The sequence below is a fragment of the Cibotium barometz genome, chromosome 26 (genome assembly GCF_041138505.1).
Source record: "Cibotium barometz isolate CiBa-2024 chromosome 26, ASM4113850v1, whole genome shotgun sequence".
Taxonomy (NCBI): domain Eukaryota; kingdom Viridiplantae; phylum Streptophyta; class Polypodiopsida; order Cyatheales; family Cibotiaceae; genus Cibotium; species Cibotium barometz.
Genome location: NC_141071.1, coordinates 24,458,267 through 24,470,884, shown reverse-complemented (window position 1 = coordinate 24,470,884; position 12,618 = coordinate 24,458,267). Strand labels below are relative to the sequence as shown.

Here is a 12,618-nt window from a genome sequence, read left to right as displayed (position 1 = left end):
TTGAGAGGCTATGCTCTTAGGAAGAGGGTCTATTGATGGTTGAGGGTTTTGCGAGGTTACCCTTGCCATAGTAAGATTCAATCTTTGTTATTGGTATTGAGAGGATTGGTGGGACATGTGTAGGAATGGCTATTGATTGCAAGGTAATTGAGTTGGAGATGGGAGCATGTTTTTGATGGTGAGGTCGGAGTTGATGGAATGGTGGACTTTTCAGAGAGGGCTTGATAGAGAAGGCATGTCTTTAAGTAGAGGAGATTTTAGGTAGGAAGCTAGTATCCATTTGTGTTGATCATCATAGAGGTCAATGAGTGTTGGATCTTTATTGTTGTCACAAAATGGTACCACCAACTCTGTGAGAATGAAGGTGTATGTTGTATTGTTGGTGAAGCGTACTTTAGCTTAGGTAGCAATAATCCATTCACATCCCACCAACACATACTCAAGCATGAATAACTTCTAATTAAACGTGTTAGTTTGCCTATAGATTGTTTGTTCAAAGTACCCCAAACATGGCATGTTTATGTCCATTATGAAGGGAATCCATTCAGGATGAGCTTATAGTACATGTTGGCCTAACAATTCCCATAGATCAAAGGTCATGAGAATACGTTTATGCCATATGTTAATTTGAGCTTGTATCATTTTAATTGACATAAACACTTGAATCCCAATCTTTATTCTACGAAGATTTAGATTAGGGTCAAGTTTAGGCACTGGAGATTCAAGCTCCATGGGTTTAGGTTGTGAAGGTCCCATTTCTATTATGGCTCCTCTACGTGTGTGAATGTAATCATTGGATGTTCTAAAGTGACAATTTGCATTGATTAGTCAATAGAGTACTAAGAAATACTTATCCAAAGACCACCCAAGATAATCTCATTAGATGTTTTAAAGTGACAATTTGCATTGATTAGTCACAATAGAGTACAAAGTACTACTTATCCAAATTTTAATGTACTCCCCACTAGCATCTATCATAGCAATGTGCCTAAGGGTTGACTGCAGGTTGTCCCAAAGATACCCAAGTTTCCCTGGATATGATATTGTGACTAGATTAAGGACTAATCACAGGTTTTTTCATTAATGTTTTTCCCATTGGGAAATCTAGCCAAACTTTGATAGACTTCTCAAATGGAAACATGGATGTTTTAGTTTCAGCTTCTTCAATTTTAGTTGCACTTTTAGTTTCCCATTCGCTTTCATACAGAAGTTTTGAAACTTCATTCGTTAGTTCACTCATAAAGACTTGGTAAAAAGCATAATAATACTCACTCCTTCTTTCAACATTCTTAAGAGTGCTAATTCTGGTGCCTAGCGTGTAATACAATGGCACTGTAGGTCCACACAGTGTCATCATTGAGACTTGTTCAAAAGCTTGTGAATCCTCTTGAGGTTCCCTTATGGCATTAGAATACCCTTCTATGTAGCCTTTTGGGTCTTGGTACATTTCGGGTTCAGACCATAGGCATGCATAGACTTGTTTTTTTTTTTTGAAACAAGACATATGTATTGTCCTATAGTACAACATTGAAGTCTCAGCAAAAGCGCAGGTCTTTGGTTAAACTTTTTCCAAGTTGCAATGATGTAGAAACCATCTATAAATATAATACTGTTAATAAAAAAAAGAGTCTTATGCACTTGTTGTTTTGGTGCTTCTATATACTAAGCCGTTGTTGCTTTTTCCCTTGTAGTGGACCTCTGATGTATAAATTGAAGGAGCTTATTTTCTCAGCTTCAAGCATAATTGTGGTGTATAATCATCGAATCATTTTGGCAACTTTTTTTAATCATGAGTGATATCAAAGATTTACAAATTACATACATGCATTTGTATTATACTATATGGATACAAAACCACACACACTCTCATACATATATGTCATACATACACACGTGTGTAAAAAATAATTTATACATATATGTAATAGTTATACATACATATATATGTGTAAAAAATAATTTATACATATATGTAATAGTTATACATACATATATGTAATAGTTATACATACATATATATGTGTAAAAAATAATTTATGCATATATATATAGAAGAGAGAGAGAGAGAGAGAGAGAGAGAGAGAGAGAGAGGGAGAGAGAGAGAGTGTGATCCATGAGGAGAGCCCTCGTCCCTTTCCATCGCCCTGCAGAATACTTGATACGTCTACCTTTGAATTCTAATTATCTTCTATCAAACCCGTTTAGTCCTGTGCTGTGGACACGGTCAAAGGCTTCCTCACACAAGTTGCGCTTGCACTGCAGCTCAAAGGCCCAGCTCTCGCGAAGCGGCTCAATCGCACAGATTGATTTCACGCCTCTCTGTGAGAAGCCAGCAGCCCACAACAGCACTGTTGGGGAGCTACTGGCTTGGAGGAGATGGGCCCAGGACACAGCCATGGCTGTTGGAAGGAAGTATCAAGAAGCAGATGGTGGCCCTGATGCAGAGGACCTTCTCAGAGAGCTCGAATGGATGCTAGAGGATGCAGTAAGCCATGGTACGTTTTCTACAAAACCACCCAAAAGAATCCAATGCATGCTAAACGATGCATTGAGCCATGGCCCCCCATGCGCAGAACAAGCAGAAACCATGAAATGGATGCTAGATGATGCAATAAGCCCGTTCAAAATCATGAAATGGAGAGAAATCAAGACTTTAGAGCCTCACCACAACCACAATATTGTTTGCCTCAGAGCCAGTTTAGAAGAGCTTTCTGTGCTGTGGACACAGAGAGTGCAACACAGAAGGCCCTTCCAGTATGTGGTAGGATGTGCCCACTGGAGAGACTATGTGCTTTGTGTTAAGGAAGGGGTGCTCATCCCGAGGCCCGAGACAGAGCAAATGATAGACCTAGCTCAAGAGGCAATCAAAGCACACCCCACCCTTTCTAAGGGCTTGTGGGCTGATTTGGGTACTGGCAGTGGGGCCCTTGCCATTGGGCTGGGTTGCCTCCTTGATCCTCAGGGTGCTGTTATGGCTGTCGACATCAGCAATGAAGCGGTTTCCATCTCTTCTCTTAATATTCAAAGATATGGCCTCCAGGTATGGCTTCATATTTGGCTCTTCATGGTCCATGAATTGAGTATCCCTAAGAAACATGTTATGTTAATAATCTGTTATTTCCTTGAAGTTTACAGTTTTCCTTTTGTGGTTGATATAAAGGTTTGGGCCTGCTTTGCTATTGTTAGAATCCTTCTCAAGCGTTCTTTGTTTTATGTTCAGAGCATTTGAATTAGGGCCGACATTAGGGCTTGTTATAACTTATTTCTGAGTCTAACTAGACCTAGCCCAATCTATCACGTTCATATAGTGGGAAACAGTGGTGCATGCAACACGGCGGGTCTCAAATTAGGGATCCGGCCCATGCAACTGTCTCTAGCTGATAAATATGGTACCCTTACAACCAATGAGCAATCAAACTAGCCATCATGCACCTGACTTGGTGCGCTGAAAAATGTTGCCATTGCCGTGTTTCAACAGCATCTTTGCATGGACAGCAAAACATCAGCCGACCCATGTTGGCTGGACACTACCTATGACAAAGCCAATGTGTGCTAGTTGCTATGGGTCCTATGAATCAAGAATCATCCTATAATTCCCCTCTCTTGCTAAAACCTTCCGGCTGTTTTGGTTAGTCAAAGATGTTTCTGTTTTGCATGTTTCAGTAACCATTTTGTTTTTTAAAATTGAAATGATCGAGGGCCACCTGAGTCACTTTTGAAGGTCTTTTAGAAGAACTGAAGGCCGCTTCACATTGGCTCATTATTTTGCAACACGTGTCAAATTCAGCCATAAGTGTTCCTATCCAAAGAACCATCCTAAGGCATTAGCCTGTTTCATCATTATGCCAAATAAATTATCATAGTTGGGGACCTAACATATTCTGTCCTTTAGACTAAATCCACTACTACATGAAGAAGAAGTTCACATTGAGGAAATGTGAGAATTGCCTTCTAAGAAGTTATACTCTGTATATTGGTCCCTTCATTTGATACGTATTTCAAAAGTATGCTAAATCCTAAGAGCTCTTTCACGACAATTGAGAACTTTCTGTGGTTTGTGAAAGGCGAATCTCTAACTGAGAAAGTTTCTCTGAGACAAAGCTATTTTCAGTCCCTAACATCTTTTAGAGGGCATGCTTTCATGTAAAATGGAGTTGCAAACTGGCTGTCAAAAGTTGTAAGAGTAGTTGAAATTAAAAACCTTATTTGTTTGCAAATTCTGTTTCCATGTCCCACTGAAATCATTGCTGAAGAGAGGTTAACGAGGGTAACCACAGTAAATGGCTATTTGCCAAGATGCCATTGGTCCATCATCATTAACAGTGGGCTATGAATAAAACAAGTTGAAACCAGGTTAAAGTTTGACTGAACTGGCAACCTAATTGCAGAAATTGCCCATAGTCACAGTATTTGCCGGGACAATGGAAACCACAAAAGGGGCATAAGACTTGAGTAATGGTTTAGAGCTTGCCACTGCATTTCTCCTGGGATGCAATCACCATATGCGTGGAAGCAAGCTCTTAGTCTAGTAACATGACAATTGTAGTCATAGGCCGCTCATTTATCACTTGTTTTAGTGTGTGAGGTGCACTAAACTTAGTAGAAACCTTATGAAGTCCTTAGATTTTCAATAACTGTGAATTCTTAGGGATTCAAAACTAACTAGTTGATTCTTTTTTGGAGCTTTGCGAGGTTAGATTTAGCCTCCAGGGTGTTAGTAGTGAATGAGGTGTTACTGGCTGCTGCCTGGTTTGTTATGTCTTGCTGACGTTATTCTCGTGGACTTCCATGTGGGCCTCACGAGTCGGAGGTCTCCACGCGGGTGTCCATGCACTCCTTTTTGTCCATGTAAGACTAATTGTGGTTTGCAAGAGTTATCAAAGAGAGAAGAGAGTAATGGAATCACGAGACCTGAGCTCAGATATGCTGTAGACGGTTCTCCCTTGGCAAATGCTGGTTGTTGAAGGTCCAATTCCATCTTCTCCCCAATCACCTTGCTCTTGTGCTTCGGGTAAGCTCTAGTTTCATGAGATGCCAAATAAAGACCCCAATTCCACCTTTTTTGTCAGCATTGTGACTAATCTCCTTAAGTATTATGTCGCATGTGCGGAAGCTCTGTGTGTCTTCTTTCAGCCCTAAGCAACTGAATAGGAACCTTGATGCAAATCACCAACAAAGACAGAGAGAGAGAGAGCTGTATTTTTAGTATATTATATAGTACAAAAGTTTCTACAAGATGTGTGGCATTTGGCCTTCCAAAAGGAGTAATTCTAAGACCTAAGAGTCCTAATCCTTGACCTGCCCCGCAAGGGGCAGATGATCTACACTTAGCACAAGCTTTGCCTTTCATAGGCTCTTGGAGGACTAAATCAGCAGTTGGCCAGTTCTATGGACGTGGAATATTACAAATGCTGCCAATCGGAAGTATATCACCTCCTAAGCCTAGTTGATAGGGTCTTGGTCCACAGATAAGCCTTCTCATGCCAAACCCTAATGTTTTTTTGTTGCCCACTTAGGAAATAGCTTGGAAAGCTACCATGTCCTTGTGTGCACATGACATTCTCTCCTGCTAAACTTGCTGACAGGATTCCAACCTTTGACCTTGGATGCCTATCATCATCCCTTTGTGTAAAGTCCTTTCCTGAATCTGATCTAAACACAACTGAAAACCAAGGTTAGTCCTTAACCAAATCATGAGGTAGTAGGCTAGCGCATTTCCCAATTGCAACCGGCATCCCATACCATCGAAGCCTACCTGTAGGCCTTTGACACACCAACCTACGTACTCGCCATGTGCGTGGCATGAGCATATTTGCTCTCCTGGTCCAAGCCAAACCTTTAGTGGTGCATCCACATAACTATATTTCATAATAACCCAAGCTCTCACTTATATAGTGATAACTATGCCATAAATAGCTAACTTGCAGTAAAAGGTCATTAAGCTTGTTTTTATCTATCTTGGAACCCTAGCCAAGTATCAGTCTGCTAATCTCGAATCCCGGGGCACCATCTGTATCTTTTTATCCTTGGGAAAAGGATGAAACTGTGCCTGGACTAGAGTTTCTACTCTTGCCGTGGACATGGCAGATCATAGAGATAGTCTTGCTGAGAGGCCCTTTGGGCAGGCACTGGTGGTATGGGATGCCAATGCTAATTGGCATATATTTGAACTAATGAAAGAAGAGTAGGAAGCATCCAAGGCTAAAGATACAGAGCTTGACTTCCTTAAGGTGGACACCAGAACATGAGGATCATTGCATGGAAGGTACAGGAAGATCTTGAAGAAGCCAAAAGTTCAAACAAACAATAAGCTCAAGGTGAAGGAAGACCAGCTGAAGAACAGAGAGGGCAGAACACACAAAGGAGCTAGAAGGCAGCTGGCATAAAGGAAGAGCAAACAAAGGCCCTCGAAGAGCTAGCAACACTAGAAAATGAGTTTCAAGCTGCCGACATGTTAAAGCTCCACAACCTAACACTCAAGCAAAAAGATGAGGAGATTGTCACATTACACAAAGCATTGGAGGTTGTAGAGAAGAAAAAAGAGGTGGGACCTAGGGCGCTTCCGGCCCAGGAGGACAGGGATGGTGTTCTTCTATAGTTATATAGATAGTTTCCCCCCATGTGCTTCCAACCAGAGGAGGCTGTTAGCAGCTCCATTTTTGGTGCATAGGAACCGTGAGTCAGAGTTCCAAGCATCAAAAATCCATGCGGGAAACATGTAAGGCTGTTTGACTGTGGCCGTTTGGACATCCCGTTATATATAATCGGCCCATGTATAGTCCCCATCTCCAAGAAGTGTCTACCATATTGATATGCTGTTGCCTCCCCTATATCTTGGTTGGCCCTCTGTAGGTCCATCTTGGCCAAGTCAATCTTTGACAGCATAATGGCATCTCTCTGGGTGTCTTACATATGTTCCTGTTTCTCCCCGGCTTTGCAATATCTGCAAATAATGGCATATATGGGGAGTCCTCTCTCTGCCACACTGCATGCAAATGCTTATGTCTCTGGTGGGAAGTAGCATACTGCAATGTATATCACTCTCAAGCCAGGTTTGGCTAACCGGATCCACATAAAGTGGGTCTCCTTGTCCCGTCTGCCCACTGTGAGCATTTGTTTCAGATGAGGCGGAAACAAGCATTGCACAGCTCCTGAACCATGCACCCCTCCACTGGTGTGTGTCTGTTCTCTGAAGGCTGATTCCCATGTATAACCTGCCACTTCGGGTAGCCCTCTCTTGGGGCTTTGATGGGTTTCTGTGTATAAGATAAGATCTTTCTGTGTATAAGTCTCTGTGAGGCCTCTTGTGTCAGATCATAGAGTTCCGTAACAGTTCCATACTTCCATCTTCGATGCATCGAGAGAGAGAGAGAGAGAGAGAGAGAGAGAGAGAGAGAGAGCGAGCTAACTAGCTAATAAACATAATAATCACAGAACAAGGTGAAAGTTCTTCAGGGGTCGTGGTTCTCAGTTCTAGGAGACAAAAAAGGAAAACTTGCAGGAGTGCTAAGCAATCCACCATACATCCCTTCGCATTGTATTCCTTCTTTACAAGCAGAGGTGGGAAAATATGAACCAAGAAACGCACTTGATGGAGGACAGCAGGGAACAGATGATCTGATTACGATATGCCATGGAGCTGCATGCACACTTCACAGTGATGGATGTCTCATCCTTGAGGTTCACTCCTTCTCACATCATGATTTTAAAATACTTGGTCCAACTATTTCTGGCATGAGCACGCACATGGCTACACATGCATGCATGTGCTTGCACACCCACCCGTGCACATGCAAATACGACTGTGTGCCCATGCTTGAACACGCACTCACACATGCACGCACACTTACACACACCGAAAAAGAGAGTGGAAGACCTAGTTTTTAAAAGGTCTAATATAAGTGTTGAATGCTACTGCAGACAAACGGTGGAGGGCAGGCAGAGGTTATCACAGAACTTTTGCAAAGCATGTCAAAAGCCCCTTTTCGTGATGTACAACTTGTGAAAGATTATGCAGGAGTTGTTCGATTTGTAAAAGCCACGCATGCTTGATGTGCTCAACAGTAAAGAAAATGTCATCTTATCCTACAACTAAACTGCACCATGATTACAAGAAGCTTGGAGGTCTACTTGGAGGGGCAGGGGGGGCGCTGGGGGTGTGTTTTCGAGAGAATGTGTCAGCAAGAAACCAAGTTATACAAAAGAAATGTACATCCAGAAGCAGCTAGCTGAGACTTGTGAACTAACAAACTCCTTGTCCTAGACTATAGCCAACAAAAGTGGTAGGAGGCCACAATCATAAAATATATGCAAATCATAAGCATGAAGAGCAGGACTTTTAACAGCAGCAGCAAAGTGGAACGACTTAATCAGTTGGATCAAGTGTTGCTCATTCTAAAGGACTAACTTGAGCATTTTGATTGTGTTGAATACAATATGGAGTTGCACTTTGTTTTTTTAAACAACTTGTGAGGTCTATCAAGGTTAGAATGTGTCCATTTGTCTGGGTGGAGCCATGGATACCCATTCATGAAGCATTTTAATTACTTCCTTTTTCTATATGAGAACGTGTATTCATGTGTGAAGAAGAAAAGTGTGACCATTCCATTTACAAATAAATGTCGCACGTGAGTTTTTTTGATCATCCAATTAGGCCACGATAAGTAGAGAGAGAAAGAGAGAGTTATATTAAATGTCTACAAAAGATCCCAAGGGTCTATGAGACCAAAAAAATGTTCCAAAAAATTGCACGAGGTCATTGGAACATGGGAAAAAAGAAAACAAAGTCTTCGAATTCCACAAGATACGATATGATACGATAAACTAAAGTAGCCACGTGACTCATATCTTGTATACAATGTACATAGTATCTATGATCTCAAGAAAGTCTCTATGTCTGCCTCTTGTTAGGGGCCCTCCTTGTGTGTCTAAAGGGTCAATTGGATTTGGAGCTGTTGCATAAATGGAGCTATGGGGCCCGAAGGATGGGGGCACCTAGTGCGTTGTAGCTGATGTGCTGTTCTGATGGTAGTCTCTTGGTGTTACTCTTCTAAACCATCAAGAAACAACTTGTGATGAGGCTTTTGAGATATTTTGGGTTTGTGCTTTGCCCTCTTTGAGGAGAAATTCTCTGTTTTGCATAGCTCCACCATGAAGAACCTCAAACATCGCATGATTGTTGGTCGGGGAGGTTGATATTCTTAGATAGTGGGCCAAAGGCCTCTCGAAAAAGCTTGTGAAATTCCCCTTTTGAATCTCTTAGTACATTTGGCATGTGTAGATGTAGTGCTCCTTTGTCTTGGCCTCCAATGTGCAAAGACTACATATCTTGACCTCCGTAGCAATGGCTTTTGCTCTCCTTGTCTCCACTCTAAGGTGATGGGATAAAACACGGATGTGCCCATTTGCAATCTGCATAGCATGGGACACGTTTATGTAGGTATCCATACCTTTGAACGAAGCCCTTCTTTGACCCCTAGAAAAAGGTAACGATCTTCACGTGAACTCCGAAGGTGCAAACCATGTATGACGGGTGTGTAGGCGAAGAAGGTCATAATGGATGAGGAAGTTTACCTCATGTTGAGTGAGACAAAGGAAGGGTGTATCTAGGTTATTTTGAGTGATCTGTTTGAAGCCCTTGAGAGAGAAACCATTAGGAAACCTTGGCATTATGTGATAGAATGTGCAGTGGAAGAAGGGAAAGTGGAAACACAGGAGAGAGAGTGAGAGAGAGAGAGAGAGAGATGGAAAGGAAACACAGGTGAGAACCTGCTCTCAATATCATTATCCAAAGGAATACATGTCCCGAGCAAGAGGGGAGAAAACCTCGTATGTGAGGGATTGCAACAAACAATGCTAAGCAAGCAGTGAAGAATGAGGGAGGCAAGCTAGCTATATATATGCCCATATGAAGGCAGTCGGCTAGCATCCACACGAGTGGGTAAATGTCCATGACTAGGATAAATATCCAAGGCACCATAAAATGGGAAAACATATGTGAGGGGTGACCAGCCCCTCTAGCTAACATGGTCAGCCTAGAGGCTAAAATAGGACACCAAACAGGAAGCCAGCAAGAAGGGGATGATGTCTAACACCCCCTCTCAGCATCGGATGCTGAGTGAACTCCAAGAAGCCAGAGATGTCGTCCTCGATCAAAGATGAAAGACTGCAGAAATAGGTACCAAGAAAGCTCCACAAGCAATCTCCTCAGCAACTTAGTTACAAAAGCAACAGAACAAGCTGCCAGGGACACTGCTCCTCATGTAGGGTGCGACGTGCTGCTCCAAATAATGGTTCCAAACCCAAGTGTAAGAACACTCCCCGAAGTCAAATGTCGTGTTTCCAGCCTAGAGAAGGTATGAAAAACCTTAAAACCAACCAAGATCAGATCCTATAGATAATCAATCCTGGGAGAAGCAAACTGCTCCTCACTGGTGGGCATCACAAGATGAAAGGACTCCACATCCCCCTCTGAAAACTAATGTCGTCGGACTGGTACAAGCCCAACCTGATTCTGATCCAAATCCAAAAAACTTTGGAAGTACCACTGTGCCCCAGGCACGGTTAGCAACCACAGATCCAAAACATCCCAGTGGTTCCAAAAGTCCATCCTCCAAAACAACAAACCTGCAGAACTGGCAGGGAGAGGGACATCCTCAGAAGCATCACAAAGAGAGGTAGAGCTAGACTCCTCACAATGAGGAAGGGAAGCAGGAATATAAACTACAGTGGTAACAAAGTCCTTAAGAGCATCACTGAGAGCAGAAGAATGTTCCATAAGTAGAATCACATCCCAAGAATCAACAAATAAGTGATCCATGTGAGAGGATCACACCTCAAGGGCAAAACACCCTCCTTGTTCGGCAAACACTGCAAAGAACACAGGCTCGGACAAAATAAACTCTGCTTAGGATCTCTTAATAGATCACTGCTCTCCTCCAAAATTTGTAAACTCCTGTCTTGCAGAAGAAAGTCTCTAGATAAACAAAACAGCTCTCGAAACTGATCCTCAAGTGAAGTAGCTCGAGATAGGCCCCCTCTGAGTGTAGAAAACTCCTTTGGGAAGCAAAACGCAGCCAAAACACTGCTATCCAGCAAAAAATAGCACTCCACTGCCAATAGAAGGCAAGGAACATGAAGAAACTGGGTAACTGTGTAGGCCAGGAACAAAACACAGGTATAGATGCTCAAAAATTAGCAAAACGCTGACTGAAATCAGAAATTCAGCATCAGCCTCAAGTACCAAACTACCTCCAAAGCCACAATCCAAACAAAAAAACCCCTCTGCATGTGATCTTGTGTCCACTGGAGAAGAAAATGCAGCCAAACAAGGGCTACAAACCTGAAAATTCAGGTCAACCAGTGTCCACCCCTCCTATGAGGAAAAACGCTAAAGAGAAGGTACCTTCGGGTCCAACAGATGAAGCCCAGGTGAAGGTAGAGCTACCAACAAGATCAGTTTAGAAAAACGCAGCAACCATGGCTGCAAATCTGACACAGAGGTGTTCGGGGCAGTAGAAAGGGGCAAACTCTGGAAACGCAGAAGAAATAGGTACACCCAAGCCTCAAATCAGCAAATTGGCATCAGAAAACCTGTAGGAGAAAAAACGCAGCATGTAGGTTGCTGCTGTCCTGCAGAGAATTCATGACTTCATCTATATGCTGTGCAATAGTTGATTGCGTTACCGACATCTAAAACATAAAGGCTTGAATATTTTTCATAAAAGGAGAATCATTTCTTAGTAGTGTTGATAATCCTCACTAACAACCTATCATAATAGAAGCTCCATCTGATCAAAACAAATCATCTTTTTGATATCAAGTTTAATTCGAGATAAAAATTGTTTGTCACATCATAGAGTGGTGCAAATGTTCCACTCTCAATTTCTAAAAGGCCTAGAAAATGGTGGTAGGCTCAAAATCCTCTAAGTAAGAAACATAAACAATCAGATGTTGGGAGACTCCAATGTTAGTAGATTCATCTATAAGAAGACTAAAAAAGGGCGAATTCTTTAGCTTACTAATATGCACTTTCATTAGTGATTTGCTAATATACTGAACAAACATAGAACAAGATTTGTCATTATGGTACATACTTTTAGGTAACGAAAGGCGCTCACAAAATGAGAGTAGCTCCAAGACTAAAGCATACTAAAGGCAAGGTCTTCTTTGGCCACATGATAAGCAGGTGCAAACAGATTCAAAATAGCAATGTCAGTTCTATCTTTATTCTTTGCCAAAGTATCAGTTATTACAACCTTTTGTTTTCTAGAAAAGTATGAACCCTTCCCATGGGCTTTACTCTTTGCATGCTATAAGTGCACTATGTTGGATATTAATTGACCCAGATATCCCAAAAGCCTCTTCATCACTAATGGGCATCATCTTGCTCCTTAGGGTTCTCATTCCTTGATTCTGCTGCTACATTTCAAACTACTCTTGAAGCATGCTTGGAACTACTCTTCCCTTTCTTTAGAGTCTCAGTAGGTCTGTCCTGTCTTGTGAATCCATGCATCCTGAATAAAGTTGATTGGATGAAAGATATCTTTTTCCTAATACAAAAAAATAAAACCGAATATCTTAATTTTTTATGGTATTGAAGAGCAAACCCTTGTCCTA

General features: G+C 41.9%; 1 protein-coding gene across 1 annotated transcript; it reads left to right on the top strand.

Annotated features, from left to right (window-relative positions):
* The first annotated feature begins 2,079 nt into the window (after window positions 1-2,079).
* LOC147623802 (RNA methyltransferase family protein) lies at window positions 2,080-8,450 on the top strand. The gene is made up of 3 exons (XM_086820422.1): window positions 2,080-3,040; window positions 7,435-7,680; window positions 7,921-8,450. Exons 1-3 carry the CDS (start codon window positions 2,114-2,116, stop codon window positions 8,050-8,052), a joined length of 1,305 nt encoding a protein of 434 aa, XP_086676548.1. The 5' UTR covers window positions 2,080-2,113; the 3' UTR covers window positions 8,053-8,450.
* The last annotated feature ends 4,168 nt before the right edge of the window (window positions 8,451-12,618 follow it).

Bases quoted from the DNA above. Each gene is read 5' to 3' on its own strand.
- LOC147623802 (XM_086820422.1), top strand. From the start codon at position 2,114: ATGAGGAGAGCCCTCGTCCCTTTCCATCGCCCTGCAGAATACTTGATA. The intron at 3,041-7,434 runs GTATGGCTTCAT...TAATAATCACAG, and splicing joins TTCAAAGATATGGCCTCCAG to AACAAGGTGAAAGTTCTTCA. The intron at 7,681-7,920 runs GTTCACTCCTTC...ATGCTACTGCAG, and splicing joins ATGGATGTCTCATCCTTGAG to ACAAACGGTGGAGGGCAGGC.